Here is a 20,403-nt window from a genome sequence, read left to right as displayed (position 1 = left end):
TTTCCCGGAAGTCAGGAGCTACAGGACACTGACACCGTATTTACAGGGAAAATTAGACCTAGAAAACTGCACGTCAACTAATGGCATTGCCAGGGAAATGTGTGATGGTTCTCTCCCATTGTTAGTGTTTGGTTTCTGTCCTGATATTTGTATGTCTTCAGTCTCGTTACCTTTTACCAGCTAAGAGAGGTATTGAAGATTAACAGGAACAAAAGCCATATTGATGTGTTTCAGCACATTTAGGTTTTAAGATGCTGTTTCCTAATGAGTGACACGAAGGTCAAAACCCAATGAATTCCATCTTTTGCTTTCTTGTCTTCTGTAATATGACTTAGAATAGCTAAATCTTGCAATGATGTAAATGTGTGTGTATATATTCTACTGTGGATTTATTCCTTCTCAATTCAAAAGCTTACTTAGCTTTGGAGAATCAAATTCCCTCCAGGATCTCTTCCATCATTCTTTTTACTTTCTTTTATTATCTCCTTTGCAGCCATGCAGCCCTGGGTAAAATGTTGCTGCCTATTGCAGTGTTTGCCAGCATTCTGTGTTCATTTTCCAAATTATTAATTTTCTTTTATCTGTTCTGTTTCCTCCTTAAATGTATCTCATCAAGTTTGTGTTTTCTCAGCAACAGAAATATGGGTGTTCCTATTTCTCAAGCTTTCTGCTTAGTTTGTTCTCAAGTAGTTTAAGACATATTCATGATACACAATCATCTGCCTCACCTTATCTACGTCAGCTGTTTCCTTCCCTTCCCCTGCAGTACCTGATATAAAGTGTCCTTTTTTATGAATGGTGTTTGCAGGTGTCTGCATGCTCTGGAATAGCTTAAAATGATCTTCTTAGTTATGTGTTGTTTTCTTTCCTCTCTGGTCACTGCTCTCTGATTAATCTGTGATCAGATTTTGTGCTCATTTACTTCTTTGTAGGGAATATTTTAAATTGCCTTGAACTTCGTAGTTTTTTCCTTTGCCAATAGAAAAGAATTCTGTAAGGTAACAAAAATAACTTAATAAATCATGTGATGCTTGTGTGCATGACTTGCAAATGTATTTGTACTTAATTCTAACAGAATACCAGAATTTTCAGAGGTAACTATAGAAACCTGGCTCTAGGGTCAGGGTTGTAAATCAAGAGGATATCCGGGATATGTCATTCATCAACCAGTTTAAAAACAAATCTTCAGCCCCTACCCCCAGAAAAAAAAGCAGAAAAATCCTCAGTCTTCTGTTCCTGTGTTGTCTCAGCACCAAGTGCTTTTTACTGAACTGGCACTGGAACTTTTTATCCAGTGAACAGAGTAACACTTGAAATTGGCTCTAGGCGTAAGTTGACACTTGGTGGTTGTTATGAAAACACCCTTTTGCATTATCAAAATATTTTTCCTCAGTAAAAAATATTTTTACTGGATAAAATGCTAGGAAGTTGAATTTTCTGTAACAGTAGTGTTTTGATTCTTTCCTTATTATTTAAAGCTGATGTAAGATGCCTGTCTTTCTTCTCCCTCCCATACCACAGCTTCAAAACAATTATCCACTACATTGACAACCAGTTTGAGCGGTACCTCCATGATGAGAGTGGGCTGAACAGGCGCCACATCATCGACAACAGAGTCCACTGCTGCTTCTACTTCATCTCTCCTTTTGGCCATGGGTAAGGAAAACCTTGAGCTTTTGTACTTTAGGGTGTTGTACCTCCATAGCAGATCATAAGTCTGTTCATTACTTGAGCTGGTAACTTAGCAGTAATGTTAATTGAGTCCCCAACCTGTCAGTGCAATTAAAACAGTCCATGGAGATTAGTGCTCTCCTTTACTGTGTCCCCTTTTGCATTTAATATTGTTTCAAGGCAGTCAGTACTGCATTGTTTATCACTCAGAAACATAAATGCTTTTAACATCCATAACATTCATTATATAGAGACAGTTTTAATTACAACTTAAACTTTGCACAATCAAGTTGATAAGCAAAGACATTAAGTTCAATGGCTTAATTTATTATGAAAATACTGTTTATATGGACACTTGAAATAAATAATTTTAAATACATTTGGTCTGTTATAAAGCAAACAACACAAAACTCCATGCCTATTTTAAATCTTTTTTTTTTTCCCTGCTTGTTGGCAGACTGAAGCCATTAGATGTGGAGTTCATGAAGGCTCTTCATGGAAAGGTCAACATTGTCCCTGTGATTGCCAAGGCTGACACCCTGACACTGAAGGAGAGGGAGAGGCTGAAGAGAAGGGTAGGTCTAACACTTGATCATGAGAACAGAGCAACCCATACAATATTAAAGCCAAATATAAAGTAATTTCTAATTGAAGAGGGGTAAATGATATTGGCCAAGGACCTAATCTTGGGGAAGTGTGAGGTGGGAAGGCTTCACTGAAGGCTGATGTGCTTTACCAGTTACATTTGCTAAGAATGTGGCTGTTCTTGGCTTCATGTATCTTAGCAAAGCTGTGCACCCAGTAGCAACACTGTTTGTAACAAGGGTTCAGACAATCCTGAAAGAAGTGGAGATGTCTGAGAGCAGTGGCCAGAGAGCCCCTTAGTTCTTGAGAAGGTTAAAAGTGAGGACAGTGTGACTGTATGAACCTTGTCTGCAATGCAGGCAAAGATCCACTGAAAAGAGAAGGAGATACTTGTACAGAAATGAGCAGCTTTATGGTGAACCTGGTGAAAGGAGGAAGGAAATTTTAGAAAGTCTGTTCATTGTGACAAGAAGTACCTTTGGATCTTGCTGGGAGAAATTCTGTCCCAGCTCTTGAACTTTAATTTTGTTCCTCCACAAATACTATACGGTAATGACAGGTGCACTGCTTTCAAATTGAAGGAACTCATAGGGAAATCATAAAGCAAAAATGTGGCTGATTGTGCAGGTTTTATTGCTTTTCCTTTTCTGTTACTGTACTGACTTTGTAAATGATTTTTATCTCACACTGTTTGTGGAGCTGCCACTTTTTGTAAAGCTCCCATAATTCACCCTTTCAGCAGTGTACTTCAGGCTCAGTATTCACAGTTGCTTACTTTTTCGTTCAGCATTTGGGAGCAGAATGATGTTGAAAGATTTGAAGGAGGCATTTGAATGGAACAATAATTATTTAAAAATACAATTCACTGGGAATTTAACTAACTTTTAACTAACTGATCTTTAAAACAGTCTGGACTTAGACATATGGACACCACATTTATGCACTGCTAAGTACAACAAGAAGAAGGGCATCTGTAGTCTAAGGGAGTGGTTAGGGAGCAGGTAAACAAGTTTCATTATTTTTATACTGCTGGCAAAGGTCACTCTGCAAACTGAGTTTATATTAAGTCAAATGTATAATGTGCTTCCAAAGCTTTGAAAATCAAAGCTACTGTATATTGTTCTAACTCAAAGCATCTTGGCCAACAGAGTCTCTAATCAAGAGTAGGAATCAAAGTCCTGCTTTGCTGACGCAGCTTGAAGTCTTACTTTTTTTAGATGTTTCTGCCATTTGGCCATCAATCTGAAGTAAAATGTTTTTGTTTTGCCGCTGTGGATTAAGCAGCAAGATTAGCTTGTGGTGCTTGCAAAGGAAACCCAGCTTGGAGTAATTCCTGTTTGGGCTTTCTGGAATTCAAAGTTATTTTTTCAAACTTTTGAGTGGGAAGAAATGCACGACAGTTTCACAAGCTGTGCCATGCAAGGGTGCTAAGGAAACATGCTCAAAAGAATGACTTCATGAGAGGGGAACTAATATTTTGACTTTTTTTTTAATTTCCCATGGGAAGGCTAATCTTTAGGAACACAGAATCCTCTGAGGCCAATAAAATTCAGATTTGAAGAAGCAAAATGCTGTTTCATTGTTAGGAGCATAAAATACAGTTTGTTTTTATTGCAATTCTTTTTCCTTTCAGGAAAACACTAGGTTTAACAGCTGTAATATATTATTCTAGCACCCCTTGCTGTTGGCTTTCCCGTTATTGTTCCACTCGCATTTTATCTCAAAAGATCTCAGCCAGGTTAAATGTGCTTTCTTGTTTTATGCAACTACTTAAAGGCATCAAACTGCAGTGCTGCCCCACCCATCCCAGCTGTGCATCTTTTACTGGCATTTGGTGTCAGTTCAGGTCTCTTTCATTTTGCAAAATAGCAACAAAATCCATTTATTTAAATGTCACTTTGTGAATGTCTTATTTACTTTTTGGCAACACTTACTCCCAAATTTCTTTTCTCTCTATAAAATGTTGCTCTCTGTGTGGGTGGGGGCTCATGGTACTCAGTGCGTGCACGTGTGTGAGTGTGGGGGATGTTTATATACCTGGCAGGAAAACAATGTCAGGGAACAGCTGTGGCTCATACATGGACTTTCCTCTGCCAATGGTCTGGAGAATTGTTTTCTTTTAAACACCTGTTAAATAACCAAGTTCTGGTTGGACAATTTTCATTTATACTGTAGCTGTCAGTTGCCATCATGACAGAGGATGGAGGAACCCAGCAATACTCAGAGAAGGCTCATTAAGACCTCTCTATTTAAAGTCTGCTTGTTTCCATGCTACCAAGTTAATTTCCAGTTGTATACACACTAATGGCATCACAAGTCCTTACAGAGGCTCTTCTGAATATTTTTACCATTACTTCAAAACTCTCCCTGAATTTGCCCACACTTTGTCTGTGCTGAGAGTTCATTGAGCAGGGCAGCTGCTTGGTCCAGGTGATGTTTGTGGGGATACAGTCACTGCTCTAGGAAGTTTGCACAGTTCCCCTATTCTGCTGAAACATCCAGGATCCCTTTGGAGGGAGTCGTTGTGGAATCTCAGCATTCTTCATGCTCTCCTTATACCACCACATTTCCTTTACTGAGAGTAACTTGTCAGTGCATTTGCTGCAGTGACAAGAGCTGATTTAAGTATATTCAGTAGTGTGGCAGCAGAAACATTCTCTTCGGTTTTGAAACAGGAATTGACTTGTGCCACCTTTTGAAACTGCCAAAGGCCTGGAGCTAATGCTGGCTGCTCACCCCTGCAGTGATTTCATTAGGAAAAGAATGTGCCCAGGAATACAGATACTGTATTTTTTATGTTACCCTCACACATTAGTGACAAAGAAAACTGTTTAAGAACAGGATCTTTTTCTTAGTGGATTTTTAATGACTTTGTCCAGTTTAAGTGGATAATCACTTTTATCTTTTCTGATTCAAGAGGCACTAGGCACTGTCCTCTACAGTTTTTGAATGTATGAAATGCACAAAAATATACTTTGACACAGGGTGAATGGTTTTGATTCTGTCACTAATGAATTCCTTCTTGTTACTTCACTTTTTTTCATATTAACCTCAATTTGTTTCTGTATTTGCCTTGTAAAACTTCTGGCATTTTTAAATTATTTACTTGCTGTGTTTTCCAAAAACACATTTATCTTTTGTGCCTTTTAAAAAATCTTCAAGCCTATGCTATTTTGCCATTTAAACACTGACTCAGGTGAATATTTGTGATAGACTAGTTAATCAAGTTCATATATTTTAAACTCTATTCAATATTTGAATACCTCTTCCATTAATTAAGAGTATTATTCTTTCTTTTTTGCAAACTTTCAGGTTCTGGATGAGATTTCTGAACATGGCATTCGGATTTATCAGCTCCCTGATGCAGATTCTGATGAAGATGAGGAGTTTAAAGAACAAACTAGAGTTTTAAAGGCAAGTTTCACTCCTAGTTTATCATTTTGCTGCTGTAGTTCTTCAATCTACAACATGCCTAAAGGTACTTTATTCCTTTCACAATGTGTTGAAAATCTCAGTTTTCTTTGTGTGTTGACTCTGAATTATAATCCCTTTTATTCCAGTCTCTGCTTCATCAGAATTCCAAGTGTAGTGTGTCATGACTTTCTCTTCTTTCCTCTTTTAAGTGTAAACCACTGTTCACCTTGAACTAGTATTTGCAGTCTGTTTTCTGACTCAAACGTTTTAACATGTGAGCAGGGAGAGAGATTGTGGGTGTTATAGTTGCTGTACTAATTAACAACTTGCCTTGTGTTAAAGCAGATAATCAAGGTTTTACTGAAGTAATTTCCTCTTTGTGCTTGCAAAGGTGTTTGAAGAATGTGTCTGAAATTCTCTTTCTAGCTACTTCACTCTGCATCTGAAGTATGTTTCTGTTGGCTGTTCTCCATGCATGATGTTATGTCAGATGACACATTATGCCCAAACTGTACTTGAACAACAGTTGAGTGTTCCTAAAGTGAGGCGTCATTTCCTTCTGGGCCTCTGTTAAAACAAATCAGTCCTAACACAGCTACAGGTGCTCCTAAGGAGAGGTTTCATTGCCTAAAATGGGATTTGTTGGTTTTTTAAAGTGAGAGGGTTTTAGTAGAGAGTGTTTGTCAGCATTTCTTTTCCCCCTCTCTTGTCTGTTACTTGAATCATTGTGTTTTCTTTAAAAGAAAGACGAAGCAAAATACAACAACTAACCAGCCAAAAATCAAAACAGTAACTTGTTTTTTCTGTCTTAACTAGGCTAGCATTCCCTTCGCTGTTATTGGATCCAATCAACTTATTGAGGTGAAGGGGAAAAAAATCCGAGGCCGCCTGTACCCCTGGGGAGTTGTTGAGGTTGAAAATCCAGAGCACAACGATTTCCTCAAGCTGCGCACAATGCTGGTGTGAGTAATGGTGAAGTGATCCCATCTCCTGTGCTGACGTCACTGCACAATGGCCACAAACCTATGGCAATGTTCATTCCTTCATTTAAAACTAGCCCTGATGCCAGGACTAGAATGTAACTAGAGTTACATTCTAGTCCCCTGCAGCTTGTTTTTCTGCTGTACCCTCTGATCTCTCAATTCAGAAAGTATTTTCTATATTTTATGTTTCCAGATATATGTGATGATTTTATGCCTTATGTAAACTTATCTGATGGCTGAACATACCAACTGAAATTTTGTTATAGTGCAGTTGGTGGGGCAGAGAGGCTTTTAAAATACTCTTCAAAGTGTAGAATATTCCAAAAGCAAAGTGCAATTTTCTTGGCAGTAGGGTAAATCCTTTGTTAAGTATGACACCCCACCCCGTTATGATTTTAGCCGATACGGATATTCTGCCTGCGTAAATGGTTTGAAGTGATTTTTTTAAAAAACGATGTTTTGCTATTGTTGGAAATGAATTCCTTTGTGTCATTCCAAATTGTGTCTGCACTGGGCAGGGATTGCCCTCTGCTGGGCACTGGGAGCAAGTGGGTTTTCGTTTTTTTTGTCTTGGCAATTGGAAATTGTTAAGCAATCTCAGCAGCTGTATGAGCCAAGCAGCTCCACCTAGTTCCCGGTTACAAATGATATTTGACAGCACTTAAGAGTAATAAAATACTTTTGGAATTAAAGTATCTTTCTGAATTACTGTCTTTGCAAGTTCTTAACACTGCAAAAACTGGTATAAACAACTCATCTGAAATAATTAATGACCAAGAGGAGGACAGCATCTTTTGGGTCGGGTCTTTGAATGATATTGGTGGGGCACTTAGGAATGAGTTAAAGATCAATTAACTTGGAAGCAGAGTTCTGGCTGGCTTGGTCTGTAAGGATTTAATTTTCTGGTAAATACATTAGTTAGATAAAACAGAAGCAGAAGATAAAAGAGTGTTTTTCTTTGCTTTGCTGAGTGTTCAACAGCCCTTTGCATGTTCTAGGACTCACATGCAGGACCTGCAGGAGGTGACCCAAGACTTGCACTATGAGAATTTCCGTTCCGAGAGGCTAAAACGCACTGGCAAGTAAGTGTGGGCTGCCCTGGGTTCTGCTGCTCTCACTGCCCACTGACAGGGAATCTGCTCTTCCTCCTAACCAGTCCCACCTGTAAACAATTATTTCTGATGAGATTTCAGTCTGTGGAATTCTGAAATTTGTATGAAATGCTCTTCTTGAAGAGGAATAATATATAGCAAAGTGCTGTGCTTATAAGCAGCTTAAATCCCTTTTGCTCTATGCTTTTAATTGGAATGTGCAGGAAGAAGGTGCCTGCAAGCAAGATAGGTTTTATGTAATGATGTCTGCTTGAAGAGAATGAATGCTAGTGGGCAAATTTAAATAGGCCCCAGTCTGTCTGCTTAGGGATGTATTGCATCTCTTGCTCCTTCATGTGTAGCTAAAGAGAGAAGTTTAGACCAAACAATGTTTTCTGATAATTTGTGTGTTTTATGGAGTTTCTTATATCTTTTTTAATTCTTGGCAAGGCTATCCTTGGCAACTTAATGCAAAAAGTCCACAACTGCCTCTGCTGCATCTTTTTGGATAGTAACTTACTTTTGTCCACATTTCACTTGTTCTTCAAGTATCCAGCAAAGCATTTTGATGTTAAAGAAGAAATGAAATAGCCTACACAGCTTTTTAGTGATTGATTTTTGTACCATGGATGGATAGTGAAGGAAATCTCTTCATTAAAGTAAATTGCAAAAAAAAAAAAAATCCATATAGCAGTAAAGAAAATTTAAGAAATGGGGAGTGAATAGCAGGAGAGGTAAAGATGGCCTTTTACAAAAGGGTAGCATGATTTTTAAAATGTCCTAATTTGCCCTTCTTCTACATGGAAGAATGTAGACTTTGATGTTATATTAATTGAAATATGAGTCTTGAATCTGTTCTTGGAGATTTTTACTTCTGTATTTTATGCTGTCAATGCATTCTTTTCTTCAATAGGCCTGTTGAAGAGGAAGTGGTGGACAAGGATAGAATCCTCCAGCAGAAAGAGGCTGAGGTAAGAGGAGCTTTCTAAAACTGGTTCTTTAAAAAGCCATGCTAGGTTCCAATTTCTGCATCAGCTGCTGCCTGTGGCAGGTAGGATTGGAGTTGTGTAAAATGACAGGCAGAACCTGACCATACAAGTGGCCCTTGCAGTGTTTTGTTTGTAGTCACTTGCACTGTGGATGGGAGGGAGTGTGTGCACTCCTGGTTGTAGACAGAATGTTTATCATTTCCTGTTTGGCTGCTGATTTTCCATAAGGATATTTGCTCTTTTAAGTATTGAAATCAATTTATATTTGTCAGCTACGCATGCTGGGTGCTGTGGTGGGATAGACTGACAGTCTCATGTCATTTCAGATGTGCAGGTGCTTACTGCAAGCACATTATCAGTAAATTTGTTCTTATGTCTTGTGGCTATGGAGTAGAAGTAGGCTCTTGAGATTAAAAAAATCCCATAATATAATTAATACATGTGCTTTTTCATCTTAACCTTGACTTACATCATAGTATTTTTGTTGTGCCTGTCAGTTTATGAAATCAGTGTTTTCAAACTCTGATTTCTCACTCTGTTTCCAAGTTATTGCTAGGCCTTTTAGCTTAGTATCTTAATGCTGAAGTTGTAGAGACTCAGAAATTTTTAGGCTGGTATTTAAATTCTAGCAGTATGCTGCCAGTGCTTATACTGCTTGCAGTGTGAAAGCTTACTGCCAATTGCAAGATAGTGGGGTTTTTTCTCTTTATCCTTCTTTTATCCAATTCAGCTTGGATTCACATTCATAACTGCAGGAAAGATCATTGCACATGTGCAGCGATTTGGAATAAAAAATAAAAAACTACAAACAGTTTTGTGTGTTTCTGAGGTGGAAAATTGGTTTCCATACATGGAAATTTTTGAAATTTAATTTGGTCTATGCATTTCCTTTTTCCCTTATAGCATCCATATTTAAAAATAGCTGACCCTGGTTAGCTATTGGCTAACCCTGGCATGCTGCTATAAATAGGAAAAAATTTTCCTATAAGGAAATACAGAAGCAGCTGATTATCACCATAATTAGTAGTTAATAATATGAATTACTGGAAATTGAGTGAGCTGCATATTTATCACTATATAACTGCATTTCAGCTGCACAAGCACACTTGATGACTGTGCACATACAAGAGTGGAACTTCTGCAAGTGTTCTGTACACAAATTAACTGCCTCCATTTCCTGGGGCATGTGCAAAGCAGCAGGAGCCCATCAGCTGATAGCCAGCAGCACTGAATGCTTCAAAAAGTCAAGAGCATTTTTTGAAAAGATTGTTTTTCTATTTTCCCTTAATGATTCCAAGCAGACAAGTAGACATAAAGAATTTAAGTCATAACTGTTTCTCCTGTTATTTGAACTGTGTAAATTGCCCATGCCTAGTAGTTAAGTAGAATTTTGGGTATCCTTGTAGAACTATTTGTTTTAAGACCTGTGTCTGAAGAAAGTCTCCTATAAATATTTTCCCTGGAAACTGTTGATATGGCAGGCACTATATATATATATATATATAAAATAGACTTTTTTTTTCTATTTATGCATTGACACAGAGTGGTCAAAATAGACCAGTATATAAATATGTAATGTGTCTTTTATATAACATGGCTTAAAGGGATGAAATTTCGAATTTCTCAGGGGGCAGTCTTTGTAAGTTTCCTCTGGGGCTAATCATCTCTGAATAATTGCTGCTGGAGTTGCAGGGGATTAGGTTAGAACTTGAAAAAACAAATACATTTTTAACTTCTGCATTCTATTGTTCCAAAGAGATCAAGAGGCTTTGCTGAATCTTCTGTAGATAAGCTGGTATGAAGTCCCTTCATCTCCAAATCATCCCTAAGGTTCAGACTGGGAAAAATCTGTGGAGGAAAGAGGCACAGAGGAAATGGGTTTGCATTCCATGGCCTTCACAGAGAAAACAAATATCCATTTCCCCTCCTGTTCTGCATTCCCATCAGTAACGGTGCTTGATGTTCTATTTACAGTTTGGTGAGGTTTATATAACCTTGGAAGGAATGAATGCTTGAACTAGTGCCAGGATCATCTTTATCAAGGCATCACTTTTGCTAAATGGTCTTTTATTATGCCAAAGGATGTGGTCCCCAGTTCAGCCAATTTCTGATTGCTAATCTGTCATTTTGGATTTATTGCTTAGTCTGGTTGTGCTTTTGCTCATTTGCAAGTGATGACCTGTTTTTTTAGAGCTGGAAAATGAAAATAGGCATAAAGATATTCTTGTTCCTTACAGTAAATATGATGCAGAACAGATTATTTTGATGTTATAGTGTAAGTGGGCACAAACTTAGTTTGTAGTTTTGTGCCATATTTTTCCTACTCTGTAGACATCTTGTTAATAAAAATCTTTGAAGTTTTTGACAGGTAGTACTTGCAGAAAAATGTCAGGGCTGTGATTACATGAAAACAGCAAGGACTAAACTCCTCTGGGTTTCTCCAGTGAGCTACCCTGAGACTTTGGGCAAATCTTTCCACACTTCTGTTTTCAGTAGAGTTGGTCAGCAGTGGGCTCTGTATGGTAGAATGAACACAATGTTGAACTTGTTTTTCTCTCTGTTTTTCCACTTTTTGAATGTGTGTAACCCTTTGGCAAATGAGATAAAGAGCCCTGGGTCAGTGTGGGAGTCAGGAGGGGGAACAGCAGTGGGGCTGCCAGGCTGGGGGGCAGCAGTGACCCTGTGGGGATGAGGATGGGACAGGTGTGTGCAGGTACCTGCCTGCCCCTGCTGGGCTTGGGGAAAGCATTGTCTGGAGAGCTAAGGGACAAACTTCCATGGGAAGAGACAGCATGACTGCTGATGAAGACCTGCAGACCTGTGGGAAATTAAAACAGGTCTAAAGTTTAATTTATTTTGTGGGATGTTACTGCCCAGTGCAGGGGGCAGAATGCTTCAGCCTTGCCCTGTGAAGTGTGCAGTTTTAGTCCTGGAGAACTTCCTCAGAAGAAAACTCCAATTTGCAATGGGAATCTCTGAGGAATTAGAGTGCAAAACCTTGGGGTTTTTTCTTCTTCTTTGAGCAATTGCTTTTTTGGTTGTTTTTAGCTGTTTTTTGAAGGAGCAGTGCATGCACAGCTCAATGGCTGTGAGTGATTTCTGCTCTTTGTGAACGTGTCCTATGGAAGACATTTATCTTCATGGTAACCCCATTTCCAAATTTTCAGGAATATTTTTTCCTGTCTTCAGTTAACAAAATTACTTGTGTTCTTTGGTATTGGAAGTATTTTTAATCAAAAGAACTCTTACAGGAACATTCACTAGAAAATCCACTGTGCAGTTTTCCATCTTCCCTGTTCTTGCAGCATCTTCTTCACTTATGCCTTACATAAGAAAGGCATGGGCAGAAATAATCAGACTTGGTAGAGGGGAAACATATTAGTGGGAAGTAAATACTGTTAATTTCTTAATATTTCTGCTCCTGTGATACCTGCATGTTTGTTGAGAAGTTGTTCATGTTGTTTCAACAGGAGTAGTGTCTGTATTGAGATGCAATTCTGTAGGTACAGCAGAGCTGTGTCTGTGGTTTCTGTTTGGGGCGTTGATTCTATTAACCAGATGTATGGTTCACTTTTAACTCTGTAACCTTAGCTCTCATTTTAAATGTTTGTTTCCTTTCTGGTTTGCTGCAGTAGTTACATGATTGTTTGAACTAAATTGTAGACCTGACATAAGTAAACTAAGGGGCATTTATACCAAGGTTATGTTTATTCTTTTCCCTTTTGTTATCTGAGAATTTACAGGAATTATTTGTTTTAACAGATTTCCAAACATTGTTTCCTAGCTTCCTTCCACTTATGATGTGCATTGGCCCTGTGCTGTCATGTTTTAGCATCTGTTCTTTAGGGGATGAGCACAAATATATCAATGCTGCCCTTGCAAGTGAGAGGACTCTGCTGAGCAAGATCAAAGTCATTTTCTGCCCTTGATGCTTGCAGTCCCCAACAGCAAAGGGAATGAAGATGTTGACATGACATCAATTTCAGTCTTTGGTGTGATTCTTTTATATTCTCCTTTATTAAGAGCAGAGGTTTTTCTATCTATTCAGTAGGTCCAGAAAGGTGAACATGAGCTGGTTTTGTTTGTACTGTAACATGGAGGAACAGCTCTTGTGTCCTGTCCTCTACTCAAAGAGGAATTGCTGAAGAGGCTGGCATGGTTGCTCCTTGAGTACAATAGAGCTTGGTTCCCTTTTCTTAATTTGACAACAATGTGCCTCGTTTTTTTCACAGGCCTTGTGCCTGAAAGGTTTTCTACTGGATTATTCTAAAATAACTTCAGAAACTTGCCATTCCTTGCCTAGTGGAAAAGACTGAGACTTCACCAGTAGGTCTCAAAAACACCACATGAGGATAGAAAAGGAAAATCTTTTAATGTTAGAGCAGAGTAGGTTTCCTGGGGCTTCTGTGCTACCTTATATTTGTGTCATATGCAGCATCTGCTTTATTCTGTGCTATGGGCATTTTTTTATCAGTTAAAGTTAAGAAAATGCAATTCTCAATGCTATATTTAAGTCTTAAAATATAACGTTGGCTATTAGCAGAATTCTGCATTTGAGCAATCACCATAATATGTGTGCAGCAGTATCTCCCCCTGTGATTACTGAATGGTTTCTATTTTGGGAATGTTTCATGGCTCAGCTTGGAGTGTTCTTGGGAAAGCTCAAGTAGGAGAGCTTACAAAAAGCTAGTTTTATTCTGATGGTAAATCTGCAGGGAGGCAGTTCAAAAGACCAGGTGTCTTACATATTTACAAGTTGATCTTTGAAGCGTTTCTTTTTTCTTGTATCATGAAATCAATCCAGCACTGATTTTGGGAACTTTGTGCTTTTTCTTCCTCCTTCCTGCAACGTTTTGCCATCTTCTTGATCAGAAGTTTTTTGTTTCAAGTACTTAGCAGAAAGATGTAGATGGGTTTATAATAATCCTCACAGACTTAGCTGCATTTCATGCTGTTCCTGTGTGAATCTCCTTTTGTCAGAGGGCATCTCTGCAGCAGTCACAGGAACGTGAATTAGCCTCTCTGAGCCCCGTGCTGCTGCAGCAAGAGGATAAGTCCACAAGCCAGTGAGTTTTAGGCAGCTCTGGTACTGCTGGCTGTGCTGCAATCTTTTTTACTCTTTAGTTAATCTTCTGTTTCTTACTTTTTCCTAAATCTGTATCTGAGAGCACGCCAGAAAAAGTGATATAGGCACTTGCGGTTAGTTTTTCTTGTTCTGTGATGTTTCTTTCAGTTTGTTGGATTTTTTAAACAAAACAAAACAACAGCTCAACACCACATGCATGTATTCAAGCATTTGTCTCAGGTTCTTTTGCATTGAACCTGGTGGAGTAACAAGTATCACAAAGGTTAATGTGGTAGACTGCATGAAAACAGAGTATAATTGTTTAGACAGAGTGGTTTTTCAGTCAGTTTTCCCCCTGAAAATAAATGAAAGCACATCTCTACATAAATGAAAAAAAAAGAGAAATTGCTATACAAGCCTCAGATTTTTACATGATCTCTGGTTTGAGGTGGACTCATGGGTTATACAATGTGCATGGAAATAGTAGCCCATTTCCTTCCCACCTTGTAAAATGGGGCTCTTGTAGTTCTGTATGTGGAGCTTCCCCACCTGCATTTGGAAGGAAGTACCCAGTCATTTGTAAAGCAAATTAGAGGCATTTGCATATGTACTTTGAAAATCCATATTAGTGTTCTTTCTTCTGTCTTAGGAACATTTGTTTTGATTAATATTTTTTCTTTTTTTGAAAAAACAACCAGCAAAGCATTATATATAAGTGGCCTTTTATGAAATGGAAGCTAACTTTTAAGTGTTATAAGAAAATGCCTTAAGCAAACAGTTTTTTCCAGGAAAAATAATTGTTTAGATGTAAAAAATATTGCTGCTTAATATGTTTAGTCTGGTGTTCCAAATTTTATAAACAACTTTCTATTTCTCTTTTGAAATAGTTTTTAAATCTTGTTTTCATGTTTGGCTGGTACTGCTGCTAAAAATTAACAGAGTTCTCTGGTAGTCACAGGATAAGTGTTCCCTATGATCTTACACTTTGAGCACCTGTATCAGAACAAAGCTGCTGCACTCAGGTGTAGCTCTGTGCACACCTAAAGGACATGTTTTCCTTATTGTGGGTTAAATGTTGATTCACAGTCTGCAAGCATAGCTGGCTTCCAAAATCTGGATTCTATTGCTTTATTTTCCTTATAAATATTCTTATAAATCTGTTGTGAAAGTTACATGTGCTGAACTCTAGAATAAGAGACGGAGAAAACCAAAATATTCAGTTATGTGAATTATTGAACATTTCCAGTTTGTGAAGAAAAAAATAGGATCTGTGTTCTATCATGGAAAAAAAGTTTTAAGGTTTCTTGGATTTTTGGATTCTTGGATTTTCTTCCCATGCAATTGTTGTGAACACTTGGGTGTGTTTCTCTTCCAGCTGCGCCGCATGCAGGAGATGATTGCCCAGATGCAAGCCCAGATGAGGATGAAGCCTGGTGATGACTAAGGTGCTTAACATCTGGATGTATCAGGTATTGCTTTTCTGACTTCTTTTCACCTCTCACATAAGATTTTGGCAATGATTATTGTTAATTTGTCCTTGCATTTACTGTACTTAATAGGAAAAAGTGATGTCATGAGTAGACTAGAAAATATATTTGCCAGTGTTATCTTCCAGCTGTTTGTAAGACCTGTAAATCCTTCTCTTCAGTGCCTTACTTTTGGATCATCAGGCTTTGCTTCTGTTAGCACAAGCTGGTCAGAAAGTTAGTTTGATATGTAAACAAAAGATAGAGTGTTTTGGGGTATGTAGGCTGCTGAGTTTTTAACAGTTTTCTCAAAGATTCAGACAGAATTTTGGTCAGGTGTACTGAATACAGACTCCCTTGATATGTCTGATGTATTAGGAGAGATCAGAGTGAGTGAAGAAAAAAATTCCTGTAGCACATACTCATTCTTTCTTCTGGTAGAATTTTTCTTTTAAATGCAAGAACAAAAAATGGAAGGATATGAGAAGCCTTGTTGCTTAATACTTCAGTTTAATACTCTAGTTGTGATTGCTGGTCTTGTGGAATGTAAAGCTTGAATAAAATGGATTATATTATCCCTTATGACCTTGTGTCAGCTGCCAACATTCCAAGCCTAAAATAAGGAGATTTTTTTGTTGCCTTTATTTGAACCTTCAGTCTTCCTGTTTACATAAAAAAAAAAAGAAAAAAATCATTAAGAAATAAACTTATTCCCTGGATTCTCAGTTAAGTTGATGGTTTTACTGGTATGGGCACTGATATCTCTGAGTGAAGTACTTAAGGGGAATTTAGTAATTCAGTCTCAGGTTTCTTACAGTCACAGCTCCAAATGTTGCCGATGGAGGAGTCTTCACATCATGTCTTCCAACTTCCATACTAAGATATGTTTTCCCAGAGCTGGAAATCTAAACACTGAGGATAATTCTGTGGCTGACCACATGGTGTACATGAAAGCAGTGTCTGACAGAAAGCTCTCATTGTCCAGCCAGGAGCTGGTCATTTTGCAGCCTGTTCAATAGTGTTAAATACTATAGACTGAATTGAAGGTTCAAAGTTTTCACTTTGACTTTCTTGCCATGTGGCCAAATTCTTACCACTTGTAGAAATGGTTATTTAGTGTAGGAAAGCTTTTTAGTGTAAATTATTGTTACTGTTTTTTGCTAAGGAACTCAGTTCCTTGTAGGATTTAGAAATCATGTTTAATCACACGGCACCTTCAAACTCATACTCAATAAGAAAAACTCACCATAAATCTACCCTTGTCCACAGCTGCTGTTGGCAGGGCAAAGGATGGCAAGGGGTACAAATATATTCAGAGTTCTTTGCTCAGCTCCTAGATGCTGCCTTTGCTGTGCAATCAGGATCTGAGGGCTGATGGGATGTAGTATTGCCATTAATGGTTAGCCAGAAATGGCCCCAGATCCCCTGTGTTTCACTGCTTCTGGCAATACTGGAAATGGCCTTTATAAAAAGGAACTGGAGCATGGTTTGTCCCAGGCTGAATCTGCAGCCATGGCTACTTAAGTAAACAGAGTTCTGAGCATGCTCATGTCTGTCCTAGGGAAATGTTCTCCTGTAGATATCTCACTCTGCTAATCTGGAGTGCAGCTTTCACCACTCTGTTAAGCAGACTTTGCAGATTTAAGTGTTCCCATGATCTTGTTGTGATTTGAACTAAATCTTGAGGTGAAGTTAATTGGGCTGAAATACTTGAGTATGGATGATTCTGAGAAGGATTTGAATGAGATCCTCCTACATGGAGGTCCTGCTGCTACTTTGGAATTTGCTAAGCTACATTTCTGCAGCTGCTGTGGAAATCATTGTTTGACAAATTGCTTTTAGGGAAGACTTTGGAACTTCTGGTTTTGTTACCCTTGAGAGAGAGAGTGATAGATTGATTTTTTTTTTTTTTAGAGTAATTTTTTGGCCAGTGTGCAGTCAGCACTGGAGAGGCAGTCCCCCTAAAGCAGGGTGTTGCTGTGTGATCCTGGCTGCATGTGGAAGGGAATCCTCATCCAGAGCTTAGCCTTGGGGGAGTTTCTCTCATGCATGTGAACTGACTTTGCAACTTAGGAGGTGTGATGAGTTCAACCTCCACCATTCCCATCAGATTTATTTGCTGGTTTTTATTGAAATCACTATTTCTAGAGAAACCAGGAAACTTGTAATTAACACAGTGGTTAACAGAGCCAAACTGCCCACAAATTTAAATGCAGTTGGTATTAATATTTTTGTTCTATCAAAGTTTATCTTGAACATCTCTCAGGTTCTAGTTTTCCAGGAACTTTAAAGGATCACCTGTCCTACTGAAAGCACAGTCTCTCCTCCCATTGCTCTTTTGCACCCTTACTTTGTGCTGAGAAAAATATGTGACTTTATAAACAGAGAGTTTATGTAAAAATTTAAATTTTTCATTCTTTTTATTTTGGATACATACCTAATTTTTGTGTTTTCCTCAAAAGTCTCTTAAAATACTTTCCCCTACATAAAGGGGTATTTTGGGAAAAGTGGGGTGTGGTATGGTATGAAGACCTTTATAGGTAAGTGCTGGAGAATAAACAATAGGGTAATGAAATGTGTTAATATCAAAAATGCCCACTTCTGATTTCAGGTGTATTTTGGAGTGGGGAGGAGATTGCTGACTGCTTTGGGGTTTTCTAGGAGGAGCATTGCATAATGATTAAAAAAGTGCTAAACCCAAATTGTTGCCAAAAAGACTGGGAAGTCTGTGTTACCAGAAAGTGCTACACAGATGGGATGACTGGAAGATCTGGTTTGCCTGATCCCTTTTGAGTAGGGCCATCTTTAAAGGTTTTATGGAAAAAGCAAAGGGAGAATTCACTTCAAACAGTTTCCTTTACTTTCAAGGCTGGAATAAGAGAATAAAGGGAGTGACAAAGGCAAAATTTAGATGCAGGGAATGCATTCAAAGTTTCCAAAGAGGGCAGACAGATTTCTTGCTGTGGAGAAGTAGAATCCTGAAAGGGAATGAAGATGAGTGGAGACTGGGTTAGAGGTAGGAAAGGAAGATGATTTTGGCACACTTGTCATTCCTGTTTCCAACTGCAGTTTCTGACAAAAGCCTGTGAGAACAGATTGTGGTGATGAGGATCTTTTGAGTGTAGCCCTGACAAAGGTCTGTGTGTTGACCTACACTTTTGTCTCTTTCCTTTCAACATTTAATAACTTCTGTGTGCAACTACTGCAGGTGGAGCATTCAATAAGAGCACAGCTAGACACCAGAATATTCTTAGAATAAGCAGTAACAATTTTTTTACCCTGACTTTTGATATTCTGCCCTTGCTGATCTTTCTCAGATTTGTTTTTTCTTGCAAAACACAAGACACTGCTATAAAGTGTAGGAGCTCATTGGTTCTTATATTTGACAGTTCACATGAAGGATTGAAGAGAAAGATGGAAGGTGAAATAAGGTAGCAAAACCTAAAACACATTTAGTTTTATTTGGGTGCTCAAATATGAAATGCTTTTGGAATATGCCTGCAGTAACTCCCATAGCATATTTACAAGTTTCTGAACTTGTCCATCTCAGATGAGCAATTATTATGAAAAGCAGGAATAATTATACCAAGTGTAATGGTTATTGGTGGATGTTTCTTCCCTTTCCTCCTCTGCTTCTCAAAGTGTATCTCTTTGCAATCTGTTTTCCTCTTGTTATTCTTACAAATCTGATTTGTCTGTCTTCACTCAGTTTCAAGATCATACTGGGACAAATCAGTAACAGAAGCCAGGCTGTGGAATGCTAATACAGCCATCTGGAAATGTAGTTATAGTTAGGAAAATATGTTCAGACAAAAAAGAAACCCAAGCATCTTGCACTTAAAATATCTGTAGGATGTTGAAAATTCTATTAGTATAGCTTGTGATTTCCACAAGCATTTTAAAGCCTCCTGAGCACATTAACACTGTTCTGGTTCTTGATAAGAACAGTGCTAAAGACACCAAACAGCTCCTTCTTTCTCCCAATGAATTGACATCATTTAACAGAAGAACACAAAAGCACTGTCATAGCAACCAGCCTTCTAAAATGGTGCTGCTGAATGCTGAATTGATCTGATGAGAAATGTCATTTGAGGAAGTAGAGATGATGTTGTAGTTTTTTTGGCAGCTGAAATTGAGAGCCCAGAGAATGTGAAGCTTGGGCAAATTTGTAGTATTTGTAACAACTGCCTGGCACTGCCAGTGGATGTTTCTCTGGCTAGAAACTAGAGCAGGAGAGTGCTGTCAGTGTCCAGCTCCTCAGCTCCTCTGACTGTGCAGAAGTCAGCAAGCCCGGCATTGATGGGCTGGCACAAGGTTTTTCACCTCTAGAGAATAGACTTCTGTTGGAAATTGTATGGTAACATGAGGAACCTGAAAATGTGTCAGTGCCACTTTTCCCTAAAGAAACAGAGGAACATTTCTGATAGTTTTGAAGCTTGGATACTTAGATGTGACTCTGTGGTTATCACCCCTACTGACATATTACACTGATGAGCACTGGTAATCAGTTTAAAGGCCAATTTTGTAATTTACTGTTAACTTGGCTGATGATGTTTCCTGTGGGGAAGTCTGAGGTCTTGCTACAGAGTAGCAAAGGAAAGGGAACAAACTTGAAGCAGTGAAGTCAACAGAGGGTGACTGAAACACCAGAAAACCAAAATGTTTGGGGTGTGGTGACAAAATGAGTCAAAACCTACAGCAGAGCACTGGTGTCATCCAGTCCTCCTCTGCCTTTTGGAAAGATGCCATTTCTCAAAGTTCTTGCTGATGATGGGACACTCAAAGGGCAGTAGTTATCATAAAATGGGTGATATTTGAAGAAAAACAATTGAAGTGAGTGAGAAAATATAGCTGCTTATCAAGCAAATTTCTCTCATTTGGAGTTCAGAAGTGAGCACAGAGGTGCCAAGTCACCCTGTGTTGTAGTGGTGGTCTTGGAAGAGCTGAGGGGACAAACCCATTTCCTTTAAAAGGTGTTCAAAATTTTCATAAACACAGGACTCTGAGCTGTGTGACCACTGGATCAGGGTGCCTGTGTATGTAGTACATGCTAGTTATGCTGCTTACTGAGAGAGTTTTGTTTTAATGGCCCACTGGAGAAATATTCTCTTTGTTCAATGGTGGTGTGAACTCACGTTG

General features: G+C 38.5%; 1 protein-coding gene across 2 annotated transcripts in view; it reads left to right on the top strand.

The window, feature by feature from the left end:
• Positions 1–20,403, top strand: part of LOC131090998 (septin-2) — a 33,779-nt gene that overhangs the window by 11,135 nt on the left and 2,241 nt on the right. For both annotated transcript variants that reach the window (XM_058036766.1, XM_058036767.1), the window contains exons 6-12: positions 1,522–1,656; positions 2,129–2,246; positions 5,569–5,670; positions 6,487–6,632; positions 7,652–7,735; positions 8,658–8,715; positions 15,174–15,267. In XM_058036766.1, the coding sequence (XP_057892749.1) occupies positions 1,522–1,656; positions 2,129–2,246; positions 5,569–5,670; positions 6,487–6,632; positions 7,652–7,735; positions 8,658–8,715; positions 15,174–15,242 (712 nt within the window). In that variant the 3' untranslated portion in view covers positions 15,243–15,267. The remainder of the gene's footprint in view (positions 1–1,521; positions 1,657–2,128; positions 2,247–5,568; positions 5,671–6,486; positions 6,633–7,651; positions 7,736–8,657; positions 8,716–15,173; positions 15,268–20,403) is intronic.

Source organism: Melospiza georgiana, chromosome 18 (genome assembly GCF_028018845.1).
Source record: "Melospiza georgiana isolate bMelGeo1 chromosome 18, bMelGeo1.pri, whole genome shotgun sequence".
NCBI classification, from domain to species: Eukaryota; Metazoa; Chordata; class Aves; order Passeriformes; family Passerellidae; genus Melospiza; species Melospiza georgiana.
Note: the sequence above shows the minus strand (reverse complement) of the source record. Positions and strands in the feature narration are given on the sequence as shown.